Source organism: Diceros bicornis, chromosome 13, assembly GCF_020826845.1.
Source record: "Diceros bicornis minor isolate mBicDic1 chromosome 13, mDicBic1.mat.cur, whole genome shotgun sequence".
Taxonomy (NCBI): Eukaryota; Metazoa; Chordata; class Mammalia; order Perissodactyla; family Rhinocerotidae; genus Diceros; species Diceros bicornis.
Genome location: NC_080752.1, coordinates 41,421,464 through 41,445,334, shown reverse-complemented (window position 1 = coordinate 41,445,334; position 23,871 = coordinate 41,421,464). Strand labels below are relative to the sequence as shown.

The 23,871-nt window shown below is 39.0% G+C and overlaps 3 protein-coding genes across 6 annotated transcripts in view; 2 read left to right on the top strand and 1 right to left on the bottom strand.

The window, feature by feature from the left end:
• Positions 1 to 793, top strand: part of RHCE (Rh blood group CcEe antigens) — a 39,580-nt gene extending 38,787 nt beyond the window's left edge. Inside the window, exon 8 of the mRNA XM_058552054.1 lies at positions 611 to 793. Coding sequence (XP_058408037.1) covers positions 611 to 671 — 61 coding nt within the window. The 3' untranslated portion in view covers positions 672 to 793. The remainder of the gene's footprint in view (positions 1 to 610) is intronic.
• A 1,290-nt stretch (positions 794 to 2,083) lies between these two features.
• Positions 2,084 to 18,066, bottom strand: TMEM50A (transmembrane protein 50A). Of its 2 annotated transcripts, none has more exons than XM_058553266.1 (7): positions 17,972 to 18,066; positions 15,794 to 15,899; positions 13,673 to 13,785; positions 11,438 to 11,505; positions 9,497 to 9,589; positions 6,886 to 6,946; positions 2,084 to 2,561 (listed from the first exon to the last, which is right to left on the bottom strand). In XM_058553266.1, exons 2-7 carry the CDS (start codon positions 15,884 to 15,886, stop codon positions 2,516 to 2,518), a joined length of 474 nt encoding a protein of 157 aa, XP_058409249.1. In that variant the 5' UTR covers positions 15,887 to 15,899; positions 17,972 to 18,066; the 3' UTR covers positions 2,084 to 2,515. The 2 variants fall into 2 exon arrangements, with proteins under 2 accessions (XP_058409249.1, XP_058409248.1); XM_058553265.1 differs by having other exon boundaries at positions 17,919 to 18,050.
• Positions 18,067 to 18,160: 94 nt separating this feature from the next.
• On the top strand, positions 18,161 to 23,257 carry LOC131412973 (uncharacterized). 3 transcript variants are annotated; one of them, XM_058553264.1, is made up of 4 exons: positions 18,161 to 18,339; positions 18,986 to 19,300; positions 20,158 to 20,306; positions 20,906 to 23,257. In XM_058553264.1, exons 2-4 carry the CDS (start codon positions 19,213 to 19,215, stop codon positions 22,868 to 22,870), a joined length of 2,202 nt encoding a protein of 733 aa, XP_058409247.1. In that variant the 5' UTR covers positions 18,161 to 18,339; positions 18,986 to 19,212; the 3' UTR covers positions 22,871 to 23,257. The 3 variants fall into 3 exon arrangements, with proteins under 3 accessions (XP_058409247.1, XP_058409246.1, XP_058409245.1); XM_058553263.1 differs by having other exon boundaries at positions 18,947 to 19,300; XM_058553262.1 differs by having other exon boundaries at positions 18,763 to 19,300.
• The last annotated feature ends 614 nt before the right edge of the window (positions 23,258 to 23,871 follow it).

Below are 23,871 nucleotides of genomic sequence, written 5' to 3'. Positions count from 1 at the left end.
GCTCTTGCAAGGACTTAAAGGAGATAATGTGTGTGAAATGTTAGCACATTGATCCATAGAAAACACCCCATAAATGTTAGCTACTCTGATTTCCAGTTGTAGAATTTTGTGATCTCAGCTACTCAACATGCAGTGATGTTGTATGGCAGGGTGTAACATGGTGCAACTCAGGATATATTCAGCTTGCAGAAGACCCAAAGACCTCAGAACAAACACTTGAAAGACTGTCATGTAGAAGAGGAAAAATATTTTTTCTATGCTTCTCCAAAGAATTTAACTAGGCCCAGTGGGCAATGCAGTATAAATTGCTAACAATGTGAATGGTCTGAAAAATGGAATGAGCTACTTCATACGGTAGTGAGTCCCGTCACTGGAGGCATTCAAACAAAAGCCAGACGACTGTTTATCAATGTTCAATGTAAAGAGCTATATGAAATTAGATCTAAGAGCTCTTCCAATTCAGATTTTATGAAAAAACCTCTAAGACCTTTGTGATGAGACATTTTGATGAATGTAAGTTTCAAAAGATCAAGCCAGAATCAATATGTATTCAAATTTTAAGAGTATAAGGGTTCCTCTGTAATTAAAAACGTTTGCTTTGCTTTTACAGTTTCATCATTTGGCTAGTGGATTTTAAGCAGAAGCATCCAAGGAAAACAAGGCCTGTGTGAAAACAAGACAACTTCCTTTCACTGTTACCCACCTTTTTGTGTGTGCAACAAACACTCGTTACAGCAAAGTCTCCTTATGTACAATGAGACAAGGTCAGAGGTAGATTTGATATTAAAAATAAAAGACCAAAAACTTATTTAAGTGGTAATTTCATAATAGTTTTAAATAAATGTTTGGTTTCATTAAAGATGACACTATCAATATTTTCTTGGGTGCAGACACATAATTAAGGTTTTGGTTCAATTTTATTGACAGTTCTTAGATTCTTTCTCATACTTAATAAAGTATGTCACCCCATTAACCCTTGTCTACATCAGCAGAGCAGACGATACAAAACAGGGAAAAATTAAGAACTCACTTATATTTAGTCCTGTAATGTAGACGTTATGTTTTTATTCCAGCAGGTTCACAAGGCAGTTCTCATTCCCCGAGCACATTCTGAATTTAATTGTGGAGAAAGATGTCATGGTCAATTGTGGAGATATATTGCCTTATGATTTAAAAACTAGTTCTATAACCTTGAGGAAATCATTCAAATTTCCATGGTCTGGGTCCCCTCATCTGTAAAAAGAGAAGATGGACTTCAACCTCTAAGAACTCCTCCAATTCTCACATCCTGTGGATCTAAAACTCACCTGAGGGATTTGCTGTGGGATGACAGCAACACAGTCATTTCCTCGAGTAGTGTCTTGATGACCAGGCAATATTCAACACATATACTGAGAGATAACCATGGCTGACATGGAAAAGAGTACCACAAATTTAAATCATCTAAGAGATACTCTGTGTTTAATGAAGGGCTAATTGTAGAAACTTTTATGAAAGAAAACATTTCAAGCTGTAGTTTTGAAGAATATGTATCCCACAGTTAGCTAGTTCATTTAAAAAAAAAAAACTCCCATTTTGCCAAGGTGGGGAGCCTGGGGGATAACAGAGTTCTAAAGAGGGACAGACTATGAGAATTCCCAGTAATTAATGCTTATAATTATAATTGACCTTGCTGGTCTATTTTGAGCTTAGTGGTTCAGTACAGAGATACAATGAAAACATGAAATCCAAGTTATTATCAAACCAACAACAAAAAAGTTTGTCACCTGAGTAAAGACTAGTGTCAAGTCCCTATCTTTTTCCTCTTTCCTTCAATGGTGGATGTGGAGTGACTGTCAGCGTCCCACTGGGACCATACGTCATGGCTGAGTTATCACCACCCTTTCCCTCCCTGAATCAGTGGCACTGAAGGGACACCTTTGAGGAGCCTGGCGGCTGGATCACAGAGCTTCTCTCTTCTGACATGTTCACTCACCCCTCGGGAGATCCTCAAGAGCTGCCTACATTGACATGTTTATAGAATTTCTGGCAAAACTATATAAGCAAACACAAAGTATAGTGAGAAAAAATTCTGACCACCGAATAGTTTTTAAAAACAAGGAAATGTTTATATTTCTTTTAACATTTGACACAGAAGAGGCCACATTTAAATAAACACATTAAATCTTCAGAGCACTTTAATTGCAGTTTTTGGACCTTGGATATGACAAATACTCATATAAGATGTATCCATAATTTCTTTTTATTTTTACAAATTATACCATGATAAACCTTAATAAAAATTACTCATGTGAAATATTTTTATTTAATATTTTATGTTAATCAAATGCATACCACAATAGATTTTTGTTGTTGCTGTTTAAATAGGGAGTTCTCATGATTTTAGTATTACACAAATTTAAGCTGAGACCACACTCAGAAATAAGTTTAGAAAATGGCATTACAAAAGATAGGGAGTGAGTAGTAAAAAAAAAAACCCATGCAGGGCTGCTGTGCAGTAGGAAATCAGATGTGTTCACTGCCATAAGTCTTCAGTGCGGCCAAACTTAAAAACCAGTCCTCTGTGAATAAAATAAGAAACATCACATGATGAGCTAAGTCTGGGGGAAAGGAAGAACATGGGAAATTTAGAATGGTGGGAAACCAGCAACAAAGAATAACTGATAAGTTGTATGAAAAACACCATGGGCTGTCTGTATAAGAGCAGAAACCGGTCATCCTAAGGTAGGAAATTCTTCCCCCGTGCTCAACTGTGCTGTTTACCACCTGCTTCCCCCACCCTTAACTTTTGAGCATTGAAGACACACATTCCTCTTAAAAAGTTAACCAGTGCTTAGTATGGAACTGTTATATGTCCAATTTTATCAAATTCATTCAACAAATCCTTTTTGAGCGTAAAGGTGCTAGGTGCTAGACGCCAGGGCTCTAAAGATAAGATATGGTCCCTGCCCTCAAGTTGCTCACATCCTTGATGACACGATGCAGTACGTATTAGTGGTATATATACCAAATGTTAAGGGAGCACAGAAACACATAAAATTTATTCTGCCTGGATGTGTTAGAAAAGGATTCACAGAGGTGGTAATATTAGATGACCACTGAAGGATAAGCAGGAGTTCAAATGGGAGGTTGGTAGGAACCAGAGCTAGTGGGATGAGGAAGGAAGATGTTTCAAGGAGGGAAACAGTGTATCAAAAGGCAAAGAGCAATAAAAGACCATGGGGCCTCAGGAAAAGGTGCTTGCAGAGATTAGCCTAGGGTTTAGGTGGGGAAGTGTCTATAGTTGTCCTTAAGGCTTAAGTTTAAGAGGGGCAAGAGGGCAATTATATGCATAAGAAGATGTATATGGGTATTGATATTGATATTTGAGGTGTAGCAGAACAGGGAAGAGTCCAATATGGCTAGATTACAGTTTAAGAGACAAGGAGGATAGGGAATGGAGGTGGCCAGGGTTTGGTAAGCCAATTGGCCAGGGTGGTAAATGGCCTACAGGGGCCCCAGGTGCCTTAAATGAGTCAAGAGGGCAGGTGCCAGCTGGTATGGTCTACTAAAGGGGGCAAGTGGGAACCAGTGCCAGGCAATGAATGAAATGGGGCTACGCAGAGATGCATCCCCTATTTAAAAGGAACAACTATTCAGAAGCTCCAGGCGACTATTGCAGTGTGGGGTACAGGCTTGTCAGATCTTTCAGTTTTTCAAGAAAAGCCCCAAATTCAGATTTTTATGTAAAATCTCTTGATTTTTCAATATCAGCTCAATAAAACAAAACAATACTGTATAGGCTAAATCAAACAGAACTGTGGGCAGAATTTGGCTGGATGGCCACTAGTGTTGAACTCTTCTGTAGACAGCTCCGAGTTCTGAAAAATTTTAAGATGGGAAATGAGAGGATTAGAGCTATGTTTTAGCAGGAAAACTGGATCCAAGGGAGGAGCCAGTTAGGGATGCAAACTGCTCAGGAAGGGATGACGACGACCACACATAAACAGTGGAAGTGGACACGGAGAGAACAGGTTTAAGACAATTCAAGAGGCAGATTCAACAGGGCTTGGATGTGGGGGGTAAGTGCGAGGGAAACTGAAGACAGTAGGCATTTCAATGGCATATGCTGCATTTCAATTTGTTTTGTCATCGGTTGTCCAATTACTGGTGTATACTCAGGGTTAAACCCGCAATCATAATGATCAATTTAAAGCAGGTTTCATAGGCTTTTATAAAGGCAAACACTTCAGTGTTTTCGGATGAAAACAAAAATGCAACCAGGAAGTTGGCTATACTCTTTCAGAAGTATATTAATTTCTCTTTAGAAAAGATTTCATAAACCTGCAAACGGTGATTTGATCTCTGCTCTTCCAGTGAATAGCAGATCTATTGCTGCAAAAGAGAAAATCCCAAATTGGTTATTAGGGGTCTCTGCTCTCCAGATAGCTTAAAAGAGAGTCGGTAACTTCGGAACTGGTCAACAGATGAAAACTGTCAACTGTAAAAAAAAAAAAAAACTGTAAAAAAAAAAAAAAAAGAGTTTCTTGGGCAACAGCCAGTCCCTCCTACACCATCACATGGTCACCTTTGGTACTGACATCTGTTTGTGATTTCTGAAATCATAATTTCTAAGATGTTGCTGAGAACTGTTCTGTTATAAATCAGAATGGCAGGTAATCTGTTACAACTATTCTGATAATGGTGTCTATTAGTTGAATTTAATTTCAATTTGCTTATAATATTTTCACACAACCTAATGAGTTTTTAGATTTAATAGGTATAATAGCAATAAATGAGAAATTAACCAAACTTGTTGCATAGAAAACTAATTTATTATAACTAATTTGACAAGTCAATGATTGGTTTCCAACGTTTTGTGAAATGTGGTAACCACTGCATGAAATTATATATTTCTTCCCTATTGGAAGAGAGAAAATTTTCCCACAAATCTTCCCCTCTCAATCCTCTGTTCCTCCCTGCTGTGACAGAGTAACTTCTTTGCCAAAAGCAGCACGTCAAGGCGGAACTTACTTGATCCTTTATCTCTGCCAGAGTAAATAATGATTAAAATCAAGAAGGCTGCTGTTTGCCCCTCCCTGTCTGGTTCTTAGTATATCCCCTGCTCCCACTTCATCCTGAAGCTTTTTGTACCCCTGCCTCTGACCCTGAAGTTGTGGGGCACTGAGTGCCCCCAACACCTCTACCCTGTGGAGATACTGGAGTAGTGAGCTCAGGGTGCCCGGTCCTTCTTTAAAGATGCTCAAGCCTCAGCACTGAGCTGGAAAGGAAAAGAAATCCTAAATATCAACACTGCCCCTCTCATAAACACATGCTACATTACCCAACAAAATAATAAACCCAAATTTTATTTCATAAGTTGGGGGGATGAGGTTTACTCATTTTGCATTTTTCAAGTACACTGTTACATTCTTTAAAAAAAGGCGGGGGGGAGGAACAGAACTAATACTAAACTCAGCAAAAGGAGAAAATGTCAATTGAATTCATCCCAAATTTCATCATCAGAGTAGCTAGAGCCTGAACTTTGGAGTCAGATAGCCCCAATTTTAGCCATGATCTCAAACAAGTTACCTGACTTCTCTGTGCCCACTTCCTCACATATCAAACGGGGATGATCATGGAGTCACTCCCAGAGTTGCTCTGGGGGTTAACTGAGAGATACGTGTAAAGCACCAAGAATGTGCCTCGTACACAATAATTGCTCAATAAACTTTGGTCATTATTATTTTCTGCATAAAAGTCAATGGATTAACTTTTTTTTTCCTTAACTCTTTGGGTTTTCTCCGCTAGTTTCAGGACACAAAGCATGACCCAAAGAGGTTGCGTATTTTGCCACATCTAAGTTCACATTTTTCTTATTTCCAAATTGATTTTATAATATTGCAAAAAATGCCTGATGGTGGAATGGAATAAGTGTGAATACCAACTGCTGACGATTACTGAAGGGCAACTACAGCATTTCATGAGTTGTTCAATTAGATATGGGGCATCCATTTTCTTTTTGGGGGTGGGTGGGAAGGGATAGAGAAGGAAAAGTCCTGGAATAGACTGTTCTAGAACATAAAGCAGTTTTTTTTTAACCTTTTTTAGATTGGGGACTTCTCTGCAAATCTGATGAAAGCCACAGACTCTTTTCCCAGAAATAAGCAGAAACACCCAATGTCTTACATATGGAAACGTCTGGTGGTTCCCCATCTTCAGAAGCCTACCCACGGAATAGAGATCAAGAATTTCTGATGCAGAGGATAAAGAGAAGTTTTGAAGGTTTTTTTTTTTTTTTTTTGTGGGGGGAGTGGGAGACTAGGAGTAAGGGAAAGGGCAGGCCCTAAGTGTCCAGGAAAGAATGAACACTAGAGAAGATTATTGATAAAAGTAATAAGGTTTTTAGGGGTTTTAGTAATCTTTCAATTTGTCATTGCATCAGAAGGATAAAAAATGTTAGGGCTTTTCCTCCACACCTCAAATTTCATGAACACATTCTAATGACACCAAGGATAGAAGGAACTATAAAATGCATCCAGAAACAAAATTTTAAGGAGAAATGGTTTTAAGCAGGCTTTCATTAAAAGCAACTGTTAGAGATTCAGATTTAAAATGAAGACTGTCAGTGTTACGTAACTAAATCTAAGCAAATCACAGTTCTTCATTAAAGGGGAGGTGATGGCAATTTTAAGAATCAATGTATGTTCCCAAGGTTGGCAGCAAACCAACCCATGTATTAAAAATAGCTTTCTCAGTCTCATTCTTCATATTTTATGACAATAACTTGGGGGAGGGGCATTGGACAGGGGTAAATTAAGAAACTAAATATAGTAAAGGACATAAAAGAAACTATTATAAAAAAAGAATTAAAAAAATAGAATGAAGAATGCAAAACAAACTTACCCAAAAAAGATGAAGGCATTTTGGAAAAATACAGCAATTCCAGGGTACACTATGGTTTTTTCTGTAAAAATAATTATAATATTTAGAGGTTTATGATCTCAAATATTTAGTTTCTGATATACTGGCAAGTATCAGTTTTCCTGCCTAACATAATTGGTTTTTCTGGTAACTATGGCTGGTTTAAATGACATACTACATATGACAGAGTCTAGCTTTGATTTAATAAAAGAGAGCTCCCTTCACTCATTTAACAAATATTTATCGAGTGCACACTATGCTCGGCACTATTTAATGTGCTGAGGATACGGCAGTAAATAAAACAGGCAAATGTTTTTGCCTTCATGGAGCTAGACAATACAGAGAATAAATAAGTAAGGAAAAAAAATGAAGCAGGAAAGGTATAGGAAATGCAGTGAATGATGATATTTATACAGGTGGCCAGGAAGACCTCATGAGAAGGTGACGGTGGCATAAGGACATGAAGAAGGAAGTGAGGGCAGGAGCCATGCAGAAGCAGCGGAACAGCAAGTGCAAAAGCCCTGGGGTGGGAGCATGCTGGTGCATTAGAGGAATGGTCACAGGGCAAAGAGAGAAAAGCAGGGGACGGATCAGAGAAGTACGAGGGCAGGCTGGGGGCAAAGATCCTACAGAGCCTTGCAGTCACAGCGAGGACTTTGATGTTTACTCTGGGTGGAAGAGAAGCCATGGGAGGGTTGTGAGCAGACGTGCCAGGAGCTGACATATTTTCATAGGATCCCTCCGGCTGCTGTGGTGAGAGCAGACAAAACGGGGCAAGGGGAGAAACAGAAACCCAGGAGGAGGCTATTTCAGGACATCAGGCAAGGACTGGACTGGACTGGACTGGACTGAACCAGGGTGGGAGCAGTGGAGCAGGTAAAAAGCAGTCAGATTCACGATATATTTTAATGGCAGAGTCAACAAGGTTTGCTGATGGCTTAGATACGGGGTATGAGAGAAAGAGAGGTGTTGTCTTTGACAGGCCTTAACCACCCAGGGTTTTTGGCCTAAACACCTGGAGGGACAGACTAACCATTAACTAAGATGGGCAAGACTGCCAGGGGAACATTTGGTCCCAATTCTACCCTGGATTGAAGCTGAAATTCTCATAAATTTCTACTATCGGAGCTGTCAGTGATTACTCACTGATTGACAAACTGAGGCACGATGAATAGATGAAGTATCAACTTTTCCTCTGAATAGTTTTAAATTAATCTGATTACCATTACAGCTGGTTTGTACAGCCCTTCATGACTAGAAGGCCACATTAAATATTCCACATTAAATAACTATCACCACTAGAATGGCTCATAAAGATCCTATATAAAGCCCAACTTTATAAATTACAGACCTGCTGCTAATAATGCTCAAAGCATAACCTGGCTCCAGAAGGCTTTAGGAAAATAACTTAAAATTCTGTGTAATGAAGACTTTCCTACAAAAAGGGGCTCTGCATTAATAGTTGTATCTGGGAAAGAAGAATTATCAGTAATTTTATTTTCTTCTTTGAGCTCTCTTATATTTTCAGTTTTCCATTATCAACATCTATTATGCAATTCTCATGAGAAAAAAGTAACTTTTTGTTTTTAAAATATGATGGTGACAAAGATTTTGTAGCAACAAGAGAAGTACTTATGAAATCATGTTAAATGCAAAAAGCTGGGTTCAAAATTGTATTTATATTATAACTACATAAAAAACACAAGAAAAGAGACCAAAGGAAATATACCAAAATATTTAAGAGCAGTAGATTATTATGTTTACTTTTTCTTTTCTTTTCTACATTTTCAGTAATATAGTTTTAACAATAAATTATATGAACAAAAGAAAAAAAATATTAAAAATGCCTCTCATTCCTGTCTGTAAGATTTAAGTGATTTTAATAAAAATTCAGAAAACCCATGATTTTAACCCAAGAATTACATTTTATTCAAAGAAGTAAAGTATTAAAATATGAACTAGATTAGATCTCTGCTGGTCCGGTTTTTGCAAATCATTAATATTGTATTTTTACTATGATAAGCACAGTCAATTTTATCTGGAACACTGAGTGGATTGCATATTTTTCTGGGGTCCCTCAAGGTGAAATTTCAGCCAGGGATCTAAGAGCAGGCCTTTTCCTGAGCTCACCTTAAACTGGCCTTTTATAGCAGAAGCACATTAAGTATTAACTTACTTTTCTATCTAAAAGGAGATATCGTATTATCAGGGAGGGTTAGCTCAATTAACTTCAATTCTAGGATGTTAGAGCTTTGCAAGGATATTATTCAGCAAATCAAAACTTGCCAAGTAGCGACACAACATATGTATTCTGCTTTTGAGGTTTTTAGAAGCCAAAGAGAAGCAAGGTATGGAGCTGTGTCCCATTCCTCTAGGCTCTAGATTAGAAGCAAAAATACAGAAGAAAGGAATGCTAAAAACATACCACACAAATGAAACGAAATACTGACAGGGAGATGGGAGTTCCCAGGCACAAATGTGCTGCTAGCAGTTAGCCGATCTATATGAAAAAAGCTTTATTCTAAAATAAGCAACTTTAACACAAAATTTCAGTATTCCATCGGAGTAAAACGTAAAGCGTGCTTTCTCTTACCTTTAGCAACATAACCTCCAAAGAGAATCCACATAGATGCAATCAGAGATCCAAAGGCCAACATGAAACCAATGAACAGCCAGACGCGAGCACCTTAAAAGAAGTAACATTTTACCAGAATTGTTTCTCATACGGCAACAGTACGTTCAACTGACTTTTCAAAAAGAAAACGAAAACCCAAACAGAAAAAACGTGCAGTTGCCATCAAAGTCTAAAATCTGAACACTGGAAGAAGCCGTACTGAGAATCATCAGAGCAGACGCGGGCCATTTCTTACTGGCTGGTCTATATATTCTAAGCATCTATTACTTTACCCAACTATGTACACTGAGAAAAACTTGACTCAACCTTCCTATAAAAATCTCACAAAATGTCTTTCACCATATTTAGAGGCTCATTCTGCATATATTTTCAGAAATTGTGCTCCAAAGTTTAAAACGCTCCAAGAGAACTTTCAAACGATGACATAGGTATACTTAACAGAAAATTCATATTCAGTGATATGTGAATCTAAACACCACCATACTTCACTCGCAGGGAAGTCAGGTAGCAAAGTAAGTTCAAATTTATTGTAGCTGGCACTTAGGAAAGTTGCATTAAAATTATGTTTACAGAGGAAGACAACCAACTTATAAATCACATTGATATATTTACGAAGATTTGCTATAAAATAAATGGAGTCATTAGACTGCCTAAAATGAATTCTGAGACGAGTTTACTTAATTAGCACAAATACATTTTAATCAAAACACTGCCTCATTCACAAAAGGGCAGCAAACAGAATGTTATAAATAAATTTCTGATTTCACACCCAAAACATAAAACAAAACTTCTGAAATAATAAGCTGTTACTCACAGATGTGATAGTAAAACAAATATAACTGGCTCTGGACCCCCAAAGCTGAGCTAGCTAACAAATTTTATTTAGAGATCTGATGGCCATATTCTAGTCCTAGCTCTAGCTATTATTGGCTTATTATTATCAACGCTGACTGTTAACATTCATTTAATCGTTCCGAGTTCACAAGGTGACAGTAGATCAGTGTTCCTGGATCTCTTCTACTTAAGATCATCTACGAAGAGAGAGAGTGAACCAGAGGAGAGTCTAAAAGCATAGACCAGAGCTGACTACTGCAGTTTCTCCTGTTTCACTAAAAAAAAAAAAAAAAAGTCACTTGAAATTTGCCTGTATCCAGGTTTATTTTTGTATGGGTGTAATATCATAAGTTTATCATTTAAACGGCTTAATAAATATCTGTACCCTCAAATCTTTGAGTAAACTGGACTCTCTAGGAAACTGTCACACGTGTCCTGTATTCTGCCTATCTCGGGTACATGGTCATGGAGTCCAGGGGACATGAGTTCCTCAGTTGAGAAGGAAGGGCCTAGGTGAACCTAAGCACTAAAATTCTATTACTCTATTCAGTTTTGCAAGATGAAAAGAGTTCTGATGCTGGTTGCACAGCAATGTGAATGTACTTAACACTACTGAACTGTACACTTAAAAATGGTTACAATGGTAAATTTTATGTTGCGCATTTTAAAACATACAAAAAACTATGATTCTAAGGTATTTCAAAATGCTAATTCAATCAAAGAAGGTTGGCAAAAAAGGGAAGAAAATAATTTATACGGTATAGCTTAAAGTACTATAAATTCTATTTTGCACATGTATTCCTTATTATATAACGTCCTTTACTGCATACTGTATACATTTATCTACATATTATTGTACAGGGTTACATACTCAAAGCTGCATATTCGTACCATATGGCAAACTTTGACCAAATGCGACTTTTACCTTATGCCTTGGAAACCTATAACCTCTGCTCAGATACACCCCCTCCTATCCCCTGATCTGAAGGAGATAGACAAGTGGCCCTTCCATGTATAATTCACATTTTAAGGGTATATAGTAAGATGTTGTTTGCACCTATTTACCTGTTTGACCCAGGCAACCTTCACTGTAGCTATCACCTCGGACTTGTCCATTCGATACTGCATTAATCCTGTGTGAATACAATAAAACCAAGAAATCAGGGTCTCTGACTCCAGGAGGAAACTATCCATGACATCACATTACCAGATACAATAAGCTGGAGTTCCTCAAATTTAATGTAAGCCTTCATGAGTCTTGAGTAACGGTTCACAGGTCCTTAGGCAAGTCCCTTCAACTAAAGACCCTCTACAGCAGTGGTTATAGTGCCCAGACCAGCAGAACCAGCATCACCTGGGTACTCTTTAGAAAGAAAATTCCCTTGCTCCACCCCAAGTTTATGAAGCAGAAACTCTGGGTATGGGGACCAGCAATCTGAGTTTTAACAAATCCCTCAGCTGATTCTGACGCTTGTTAAAATTTGAGAGTAAAATTCTCAAAATTATTCTTGCTAAGACTGGAATAATCTCTAGTTTGGTCGTATCTAGTTTTCCACTTGTACATACCAGACATACTCAGCACGAAGAGATTCAAGTGGTAAAATCTCCTTTTTTCAATCCCTGATACATGTTCCAAACATAAGGAGTCTTTCACTGACTTTCAGAGGATACCACTCTAAGTTGAGATAGCCTTGCTTTCTTTAGAAGTACCCTTGGAAAATTTTAAATGTCATGGGAAAATGTTCACAATATATCCAGTTAAAAAGTTAGAAAACATGATATATATATTTGTGTGTGTATGTGTGTGTGTCTACCACTAGAATGTAAGCTTCATGAGGGCAGGGGCTGTGTCTGTCTGGTTTCCCATTTTTATTCTCAATGCCTAGCAGGTGATCAATACATGTGTTGAATAGATAAACCCTAATTTTTTCACAATAATCCTAAGTCTTAATTTATTCATTCAAATCTAAGTTTTAGAATGATCAAAATACTCATAATTATTTTCAGTAATCTCTATATTAACTAAATTATTTGGTATATAAAATAAGTATATTTTAAAACAAGTTTCATATTTAAAAAAAAATGCAGATGTTCTCAGGTTAGTGGTTCGTAGCTCTTGGTTCTCCTTGCTGAGCCATCTAAATAAATTTCATAGCCCGCTGTCAGACAGCCATGACCCTGCCTTGTCAGCCTTTACTATCAGGCACATTCTGACATGAACAGTCATGATTTGTTCTCTGGTATTACCAGTTTTTCATATAATCTCATACCTACAGAAAACTTGGAAATATAGTTCAAATAGCCCCATAACTCCAGAAACTTGTAAGTATTTCTTAAAAACAAGACAGTTCTACAGAACCACAATACAGCCAGCAAAATCAGGAAATTAACAATGATCCATTACCACTATCCAATCATCAGATCTTATTCAAGTTCCCTAGTTGTCCCAATAATGCTCTTAGGAGCAAAAGGATCCTGTCCAGAATCAGGAGGTACATTTTGTTCTCATGTCTCCTTAGTCTTCTCAGTCTGGAACAGTTCCTCCATGTTCTCTGGCTTGTAAGACCTTGACACTTCACTCCAGCCATACTGGTCTCCTTGCCATAAAGCCTTTGTACTTGCTGTTCTGTCTATCTGGAATGATCCTCTCGTATATCCCCATGATCAGTTCCTTCATTTCTTCAAGTCTTTACTCAAAAATCACCTTCTTAGTGAGGCCTTCCTTGACTCTATTTAAAATTTCTACATGCTTGTTGACATCTCATATCTCCCTCCTCTGCTTTTTTTCTCTAGCACTTATCCTTATCTTACATACTATATATTTAATTTATTTCTCTTTAGTTACAATCTACCTCATTCATTAAAGTATAAATTCCACAAAGGCATGGATTTTTCCTGCTGTTATTCACTACTGCATTTCCTGTATCTAGAGCAGAGCCTGGGAATATAGCAGCTTAATGAATATTTGTTGGATGAATGAATAAACAAACCCTTAGACAAAGTACATGGTTTCTGACCTAAAAGGAAAGTTATAGACATTGGTAGTATAGAAATAAAAGGACAGCTGAGAAAAGCTAGGAGACAGAAATGGGAGAGGAGAGGTAGAAGAAGAATAGAAAAGAGGACTGTTGCTTTTCTTTATAATTTGACTTTACTTTACAATTTCTTTACGATTTGACTTTAACCCACATCCAATATGTTAATTTGGTAACATTTCAAAACTTTAACTCTACTCAAATGTACGTAAAAGATTTTTATTTTGTGACAATCTATGTAAGTCGAGTCACTAACAACACTTACATCAGGAAGGCTATGGTTGCTATGACACCGCAGGCGTGGTATGAGTGGTTGAAGTCTTCCATCGTAGGATAAATGACAGCCGCATCTATGATGATCCACCACCCTGTAAAAAACTAAAACAAACCAAAAAGGGGGATACCACGGAGAAATTACAGTAATTTCATATCTTACCGGCTAAAAAGAAAGGTATCTAAGTGAAGAAATCCCTTCAAATGAATTTCAAAATTTTCTTAAATGTTCCAGCAGTTTCTTGCATATAATTTGCACATGGCTTAATATCTGATTGAATATTAGATATCCATAAGCCCAACAGCAATTAATATTTATTAACATGAACTTTTCTAAGTCTACTTCAGTCGTTATTTTATATTGTCATAATAAAGTCTGTAATCTAATTTTGTGAGCTAGAAATAAATTATAGTATCTCATGGCAGGGGAAAGGAAAAAAGTGATTCAGATTCCAAAGGACAGAAGGAGTGCCCTGTTGCTGATATATTATAAGCCTCCAGAAAGAGCTATTATTGAAAATGAAAAAAAATCATTCGAAATAATATGGGGAATAATTACTGTGGATAGAATTTTAGCTTTTCTCTTGGTGGTGTGAAGTCAGTAATGGTTCTGCAGTTCTGCTTTTCCTTTTGATGAATTACAGCGCAGTCTGCAGATGGTTTCAGGTACTATGCTAAATTCAGTTTCAACACCAAACTATAATCTATCTTAATTGAATCTGGTGTGGATATTATCAAGGATAAATATATAATGAAAAAACATTAAAACTGCACAGGCGCCAGCCCGGTGGCATAGTGGTTAAGTTCGAGCACTCTGCTTCGGCGGCCTGGTATTCACGGGTTCAGATCCTGGGCTCAGACCTACACGCTGCTTGTCAAGCCAGGCTGTGGCAGCGTCCCACATACAAAATATAGGAAGACTGGCACCGCTGTTAGCTCAGGGACAATCTTCCTCAAGCAAAAAGAGGAAGACTGGCAACAGATGTCAGCTCAGGGCCAATCTTCCTTACCAACACAAAAACAAAAACAAAACAAAATTGCACAAATATTTTTTATCACCTGAGCAGGAACTTACAATAAAACGTTATTAACCAAATTCTGATAAGTAGTTTAGGTTTTGAAAGTAACCCCCTTCTCTACCCTGCACTCCCAGCTCTGACCCAGTTAGCTCCAGGAACTGCCATCTTCTGGCAATTAGTTAAAAATAACTATTTTAGGCTAATCAAATTCTTTTTATCAGGTTATAGACAGATCCATACTCTATTAATGACATTTTTACTGGCTAGCACAAGTACTTTCACTTTTTTTTTTCACCTTCAGCTCAAAGTATTCAAGATATTTTCTTTACAGACTAAAATTTAAAGCTTTTTTTTTTGATGTTTGTAAGAGCAAGATTTCTAGTTTTATATTTTGCCATTACTTTGGAATAATTATTTTTCATAGGTTATAAGCGTCAGAGACTAAGCAAAGAGGAGATATTTAAACGCAAATTTTTTTTTGTTTACTTAAAACACAACTCTTTAGAGCATGAGACTACATAAGAGCATAAAACACAAATATCAGATGCCTTGAGGGATTTGCAATGTAGGTAAGAATTTTACAATCTAAATTTCTTCTAAGCAATATATTTGAATGAGTTCCTTCCTTCCTTCCTTTCTTTCTCCCTCTCTCCCTTCCTTCCTTTCTTTCTTCCTTTTTAAATGAGATTGAGAAGAAAGTTAACTCTGGTTTATGGAGAAATGCAATCATATCTCTTGACTGGTTTTGACCTGATTGTTTCTTAACCACTTCCTGGTAACTTAATCTGCTCGTTAAGAGGAGGCATAATCCATATAATGAATAAATGTATAAAATATACTGTCTTATTATACCATTTTTACCATGCAGTTAAAGAAAAACAATCAATGGACTCATCAAATTTCAAAACATAATAGGAACTCTTGAAATGACTCAACTCCCTCATAAACAATATCAACATTTATTAAAATAAATCCAGTGCTCAAAGATAAAATAAAAATAAATAGTACGTATTTCAAAACATCATGCAGAATTCAAAACACATAAAAAGAAACAGACCAAAACAATGAAGGCCCAAATTATCAATGACACTTACTAGAACACCAGCAGTAATGGAAGCAATAGTATTTCGCTTTTCTCCCCAATCAACGCATTCTGAGCATCTCAAGCCTTCTAGAAATCCAGACATTTTTTTCAGGTCACTTAAAAAAACAAACAAAACCAACTAAATAAAGTACTCCCATTTACTTGCTGCAAATCTGATTTATGTTGCTAGAAAATAATAGTTCAAGAATAATTTAATAAAAGTGAAGTTACAAATACTTTATTTTGACTACACATACTTCAGAATATTTGATTTAGCTTTTTTTTTTAAATTTTATTTATTTATTTATTTTTCCCCCAAAGCCCCAGTAGATAGTTGTATGTCGTAGTTGCACATCCTCCTAGTTGCTGTATGTGGGACACGGCCTCAGCATGGCCGGAGAAGCGGTGCATCAGTGCGCGCCCAGGATCCGAACCGGGCTGCCAGTAGCGGAGCGCGCGCACTTAACCGCTAAGCCACGGGGCGACCCTGATTCAGCTTTTGATGAACTTCCACACTACAACTTTGGAAAACAAAATTTGGATTCATTTAGTACTTTTTTAACTTAAAAAAGGGCTTTGGTACATTTAAGTAATAGGAACCAAGGTGGGTATCCAAATACCGAAAAAGTTTTATAATGATTATTAATTTTAATTTCAAACCAAGTTATTATATGATTTAGATATTTACAACCCAAGAGCACTAACATAGCGGAGAGACAAATGATAAACTTTGGCTCTGAGTTAAAGCGTGGACTCACACGAAAAATATTTCTCTTAGGAATTTACACAGTTTATCATAGAACCTGTTTCCTCCAACTCAGATTAAGAAATTAAACACTGCACTGCAGGTCTTCTACCCACATCACTTCCTTTCACTTCATTATTTTTTCCTTCTCCAAGCTTGCCTCTTGGTGTCATTCCTATGTGAAGTACATCCATTTCATTCTAATATCTCTATCTCTGATTCTAACAGATGTTTTCCAGCCAAAAAAACCCACAAAATTGAAGTTAATATGAATTGAGACCAAAAAAATCCACTAAACTACTATAGCCGACCTAAATTGTCTTAAGAAATTACATAAAACATTCCTCCGAGGGGGCCGGCCCGGTGGCGCAAGCGGTTAAGTGCGCGCGCTCCGCTGCGGCGGCCCGGGGTTTGCTGGTTCGGATCCCGGGCGCGCACTGAAGTACTGCTTGGTAAGCCATGCTGTGGCGGCGTCCCATGTAAAGTGGAGGAAGATGGGCACCGATGTTAGCCCAGGGCCGTCTTCCTCAGCAAAAAAAGAGGAGGATTGGCGGATGTTAGCTCAGGGCTGATCTCCTCACAAAAAAAAAAAAAAAAAAAAACATTCCTCCGAGCTGGGCTGTACAGACCTAGCCTGAGACACATCCATATTATCTCTACTTCGGAACATGAAAAGCCTGAATTACGTATAACTTGTTAATAATCAAGAAAACACCCAAACTCCTACAGCGAATCTGAGCCCGTCCATTAAGCTACTCTGTAGTCAGCAATCACGGTTGTCCAAAAAACGTGATATCCTAAAAAAGAGCAATGAATCCTATTGTAAACTCCCTTTAAAAAATTAAATATTAAAAACTGTGATTATAACCAGTGCTAATATGCCTTTAGGACAAGTTCAATCTGGAAAATTCACTCCTTCTTCCTTCCCTGGGACGAACAGCAATCCAAAAAGTGTTATTTTCGGTTCATCCCAAGGGCCCCGCCCCGAACCATTTTTCTCTGGGTTGTTAGCTGCACACTCAGGCTCAAACTCCGCCCTCCAGACTCGGATTTTAGGTGCAGAGTGGACTGGGACTTGGAGAGCCAGTAACACTTCCTCTCGGGGGCTCGGTTTCTCCAGCTCTAAAGCAGGGGGACAAGGCGATTTTCAAGGAACCGGTGACGTCCCGGGGAGGGCCGCGGCCCGGGAGCCTGGCGGAGTCCGGTCGCGGTCGTCCTCTCCCGCCGGACACAGGTCAGGAGGAAGTGACCAGGCAGGGTCAGCCCGAGCCTGCAGCGTCCCAGAGGAGGCAACGACTCAGTCAGCACCCGCCGGGCACACGGTCCCGGGCCCGAGCCCTATCCGGCCGGCGGCGGACCCTCCCCTTCCCCACTCCCGCCGGGCACTTACGACCAGCCCCGCCCGTGCAGTCAGTCAGTCCGGAGCCCCGAGTCCAGTCTCACCCGGCCGCCTCACTCTCTCACTCGCAGCCAAGAAAACAAAACAGCCACAGGCCGCCGGATACCCGGATGGAACAGCTCCGAACCCGGGCTCGGTCGCGCATGCGGAGACAGGGGCGTAGGGCGGGGCGCGGGGAGGGAGGAGAAAGGGCGGAGGAAGGGCCAGAGGAGCCACGCCCACCGCGCCAACGTCTCTGCGCATGCCCCGGGCTCCAGCTGCAGGGGCTTTCCGCTGCGCTCAGTTTGCATCTGGACGTCGGGAGTGGTAGTTGGGTACACGTTTCTAGCGTAGATGGGAGAAGTGGCTCTTTGTCCCAAGCTTTCGAGAGGAAGGCGTCTGTTGGGCCTTTGTATCTCTCTTGAGTGAGGTGGTAAGTTTTCTAGAGCTGGGGTCGGTCTTGCAGTTATCTCAGGCGTGGGTGGCAGGAAGAGTGCCGGGTCCCGCGTGGTGCAAAAAGTGGGTCCGGTTTTGGGACCCCCCAGCACTAGTTGGGGTTTTTAAGTCTTGTTTATTTTCTCAGCGCCGGGCCCCGCCCTCGCCGTAGCTCCGCCTCCGGGAGGGGCGGGGGCACTACCGGGAGGCGGGACCTCCCGGTTCGGCGTGCGCGGTCCTGTGCGGCGCTAATCCTGGCGCTGTGACCCGCCTCTGGACTTCTCCTTTTTTCCTATTTGCTTTAAGGCACAGTTTCTCAGCCTAGGCACTACTGATATTTTGGGCCGGATAATTTTGTATATGAGGGGCTGGCCTGTGCACTGTAGAGTGCTTATCTGCATCACCGGCCTCTACCCACTAGATGCCAGTGTCCTTCTCCCAGTTGTGACAACCAGAAATGTCTCCAGACTGCCAAATATCCCCTCCCGGGGAGAATCGTCGGGGTTAGAACCGCCGTTTAGGAAATAATCTAGGCTTTTGGGAAGTGACCCTTTTCAAAAGCCAGAAACAACGATGTCTTAGCTACGTGAACGACTTGTGGCCAGGCTCGCCCCTTCTTCCAGAGGCTCTCGGTCCCCTTCCAGCGTCTCGAGTCGGTCGTCATCCAGGAATCGGGCCGGGCCCGGGAGAAGGAGCAGGTCAAGGTCTCATTCCAGAAAGCGCCACCTGAGAAAGTCCAGGCGCCACTCGCGGTCTTCCTCGCGGAGCCGGTGTTGTTCCCGCAGCAGTCCGGCTCTCGGGGAAGGTCGTATTGCATACCAGAAGGGCCTACGCGGTCTTGCCGGGGCGACGGTACTACGGCTTTGACCCTATGGTGTACCCGAAAGAACACAGTAGTTGGAGGGAGAGATCCAGGAAGAGGTCGTGGAGCAGAACTCCGTTTCACTTAAGTGAAAAAGGTGGGTGGGTCATTTGTCGTTAAGAGAAGCGCATAGGTTCACCTTTTTTAGATGTAAGGCGACACTATATGAGTAAGCTAAGGAACCAAGGTTGTTGTGTCATTTAATTTCTTTGATTTCCTTTGATGCATGAAATCTGTGAAGCTTTGGGTTTTGGGGGGGGACATTAGCTGATTAGTAGACAAACAGTACAATGCAATCCATAGCCTATTTTTAAAGGGACATGATACTCCTCAGGATTAAAGATTAACTTTGACTGTTAAATGGCTCAAGGTGGAGGAATCTAGTGTAGGCAGTTGTTTTTTTTTTTAATTTATTTTATTTTTTTCCCCCAAAGCCCCAGTAGATAGTTGTATGTCATAGCTGCACATCCTTCCAGTTGCTGCACATGGGACGCCGCCTCAGCATGGCTGGACAAGCGGCATGCCGGTGCGCGCCCGGGATCCGAACCCAGGCCGCCAGCAGCAGAGCGAGCGCTCCCAACCGCCAAGCCATGGGCCGGCCCTAATGTTGGCAGTTCTTAATGGAATTTCTTAATGTCTAGCAATGACAACATTAAGTTTACCAGCTCTAAGCAGCATTTTTGTTTGAGCAGCATTTAACAAATATTGCCTTCAGTTCTTAATAAGTTAACTAATGACTGTGGAAAGAACAGTGTTAACTTTCCTTTCTCTTTGCAGTTTCTGTCTCCACCCTTTTTTACATTTACTGGCATTAACATTATTGTCAAGTATTTTATAAACATAAGTGAGCATCTTTATATTGCTTTTATAATAAATTGCATACTTAATTTGTCATTCTTAGCCTTTTTGGGATACGCTGTAGAATTAACGAGTGTTTGTCTCTGTCCTTTGTAGATAAAATGGAGCTATTAGAAATAGCAAAAGCCAGCGCAGCCAAATCATTAGGAATAGCCAACCTTGACTTGCCAGTTAGTCTCAAAACTGTTCCTGTAGCTAAAGAAAGAAACTGTGAAACAGCTGTACCAAATACTGCAAAGTTTGAGGTAAGTATTCTACATTTATCCAAACAAAACCTTCAGAAAAACTACTGCCAGAAAGATCTTGTTAACCATTTTTATTTGATTTACCTTAGACTAAACTTCTCAGAAAGTCTAGCTAAATATAATTTGCTATGTCAAAATAGCAAATCTGAAAATACTAGATAGGCTCTCACTCATGAAAATGGGAGAGTAATGAGCTTTATTTTTGGTGACCAACTATACCAGATTGGGACTGTCCCTGAAAGTCCCACGTTCCAAGAAACCCTTCCGGTGAAGAAAGTCCTGGTTGTCAGCAATGAGTGCCAAAGATGGGGGGAGAGGGAAGATACAAAACCCATATTATTGCCCCCCAAAAAGAGGCTGAAGACAACACCATTTTTAGTGCTAAATGAATACAGCAATTGTCTGCCTTCAGTTGGCGATTGATACTGGCAACCATGATTGATTTGTGGTTCACAATAATGTATCCATTGTAGCGTTCTCTCAGAGCAACTCCAGTTCTAATCGTGACTGTTAACAGTCTAGTTAACTGTTGTGCTTTGTATGGAGATAGTGCTAGTTTAATTTTTAACTTTGTGAATATTGTGACCATGTTTTCTAAGAGTTTGGATAATGAAAATGCAAGTGAGTACAATACCAACACCAGCATGACCCAGACAATACCGAAAAAGAAGACTAAACGGCTGTGTTATTTTAACGTCAGATGGAAGGACATATACAGCTGGATTAGGGAGGTAAATAATCCCAACAGAGCATACTGCACAATATGCAGGAAAGAATTTGGGGTTGGGCACGGTGGAGAAGGGGATGTAAAAGCCCATATGGAGACTGAATCCCACAAGTCTGGGATGAGACAAGCGAGTACTTTGGAATCAATTCAAAGTGTTTTTGTCTCCCAAAAAGACACCAATGCTCAATGGAAAATAGCAGCCGCTGAATTAGCTTGGGCATACCACACGAATGAACACGCATTATCATATCGCTCCCTTGACTGCTCTATGAAACTGAGTAAAGTTACATTTCCTGATTCAGAGGTTGCAACTAAAATGTCCTGTGGGCGAACAAAAGGGGAAATTTTGATCACAGACGTGTTGGCCCCTTACAGTGTAGAGCTGATTCTGTCAGATCTTAGCAGCAATCATGCTTTCTATGGTATATCAAGCGATGTGTTGAATCATGGCAATAAAAAAGTGTTCCCCCTAGCTCTTAGGTACTTTGATTTGAAAAATGGAGTTTCAAATCGTCTTCTTGATTTCTATGAAGATTTTAATGAAACCTCAGAAAACATAAAACAAAAGATCATGGATATGCTGTCCAAATACAAACTAGACTTTGCTCACCTATCTGCATATTCAGCAGACAGTGCAGATGTAAATTTCAGCAAATTCCATTCAGTCTATAAACTTCTTACCAAAGAAAATGAAAAGATCTTACCTGCTGAATGTCCTGCACACCTTGTACACAAGACTGCTAAGAAGGGGTGTGATTTGCTTTCCTGTGACATCGAGGCTTTCATAATGAAGATTTTTGGTTACTTTTCAATTTCCTCAAAACATACAGAAGTACTTAATGAGATTTTTGACTTTGTAGAAATGGAAGGAGATACACTTCTTAGACATATGCCTACAAGATGGCTGTCATTGTTGCCAGCCATAGAAAAGATGTTAAAATGTTGGCCTACCATAAAATCCTATTTTCAAAGTGTGGGAAAAGAAGAATGTCCTTCTCTAATTTGGAAATACATTGAGGATGAGAATGGAGAAAAAGCTTACAGTACAACAGAAATTTATATGCTGTTTCTCCAAAACTGCTTGATGGTCTTTGAAGAAGCCATAAGGAGCCTAGAAAAGGATAAACTGTCTGCACCTGAGTTATTTGATATTATGTGTAAGTTGCGACAAAAACTCATACAGCGAAAAAATGACTCATTTTTTGGAAAGAAGACTGCTTTAGAACTGAAAAAAACGTCACCAGAAAAGGGTAATCAAATTAAACAAGACTTTCTCAATTTCTTTACTAGAACTATAACTTTTTTGGAATCCAATTTCGATTTCACAAATTCAAATTACCTCTGTGCTTTAAAACCATTTTCCCTGAGAAAGAGAGGTTTAACTTACAATGACATCCAATGTGCTTCAGAATGTTTAAAAATGATGGACATTTTAGACATGGATAACCTCTATGATGAATTTATAGATGCAAAGGACTTGATAGACAAACAGCTAGTCTACCCAAATAAGCCTGTAGATAAAAAATGGATGGACATTTTTGGAGAGCTGGAAGCAAATTCCTACAAGTATAAAAACTTGCTTTTGCTCATAAGTAAAATCCTAAGTATTCCGTGCTCAAATGTTTTTGTTGAGAGGATATTTAGATTGATGTCATCACATTGGACTGACACCAGGAATCAGTGTAATGTAGGCTTGATAAGAGCACAACTGCAAGTCAAAGAGAATTTTCCATTCGACTGTATTCAGTTTTACCACTACATAAAAGAAAAGAAGGATGTCCTGAAGGCTGCGGGCAGTTCAGAGAAGTACTATTGGAAAAGGAAACAGAAAGAGTAAAAATATCCTGTTTCATGAGTTGGAAAGAAACATGCCACGGTTATTTTTTAATATATATAACAATGCCTCTTTAGTTAATCCTATTGTATTTATGTTTTCCTTTTAAAAAGTCTTATATTTCTGCATCTTAATACAGAATAATATAGCCTACAAAATTTTAATATTTAGTAGTTTACAAAAGTTAATTAACTGCTGGATCAGAGAAATGCATAAAAATATTGTTATATATTTCTCATACATTATTTGTTTAATTAATCCTATTATTACTAATTATCACTGTTAACTAGTCCTATTTTGTTTAAATAATAGCATTTATGTAACTGAAAGATAAATAATACAGCATATATATTTTGGAGTAAACACTTGTGTTCCATATTTTTATGTTAAATAAATAATACTTATGTATAATTATTATCTATTACATTATGGTGTGTGTGTGTGTGTGTGTGTTTTGGTTTGTTTTAATTTTGTCCCAGATTGGCTCTCCCTACAATCAGTCCTTTTATCCTTCTTAACTATGGAATTTTGGTCCCTGTTTTAAGAGGATTCTCCCCAACCCTCCCCAATACCAATTATCCTTGGCTAAAGAGAACCACCAAGTAATTACTTTTGGCCAAGGGGATAAGGAAGGGCCTTGTAGGCCGAATTTGGTCTGTTAAAATAAAATGGAGACTAGGCTTAAAAATCCCCCAAGCAGACAAAACTGGTTAAGCCATGTAAGCAAAACTTAATCTAGTTTATTTCATGAATGTAAGTGAAACTTAATGTAGATTATTTCTTGTAAATGCCTCTGATAATCATAAATGAAACTTAAATTGTCTTCTTATAGTGGTATAAGATAATCACTTTTAACCAATCCCCTGCCACCTGGAAACCCCCATTGTAACAACCAGTCATTGTAAAGGTTAAACAACTTCCTCAGTCTCTTGTTATAAGCCATCCTGTAGTGACATGCCTTTGTGATTCTTGCCATTTTCAGTCTGAAGTCTCCCAGTTTGCAA

Coding starts and splice junctions, on each gene's coding strand:
- TMEM50A (XM_058553266.1), bottom strand. CDS start 15,886: ATGTCTGGATTTCTAGAAGGCTTGAGATGCTCAGAATGCGTTGATTGG. Junction 13,786..15,793: donor CCATTACTGCTGGTGTTCTA/GTAAGTGTCATT, acceptor GGTTTGTTTTAG/TTTTTTACAGGGTGGTGGAT. Junction 9,590..11,437: donor AGGTTGCCTGGGTCAAACAG/GTAAATAGGTGC, acceptor ACTTCTTTTAAG/GTGCTCGCGTCTGGCTGTTC.
- LOC131412973 (XM_058553264.1), top strand. CDS start 19,213: ATGGTGTACCCGAAAGAACACAGTAGTTGGAGGGAGAGATCCAGGAAG. Junction 19,301..20,157: donor GTTTCACTTAAGTGAAAAAG/GTGGGTGGGTCA, acceptor TGTCCTTTGTAG/ATAAAATGGAGCTATTAGAA. Junction 20,307..20,905: donor CAAATACTGCAAAGTTTGAG/GTAAGTATTCTA, acceptor ATGTTTTCTAAG/AGTTTGGATAATGAAAATGC.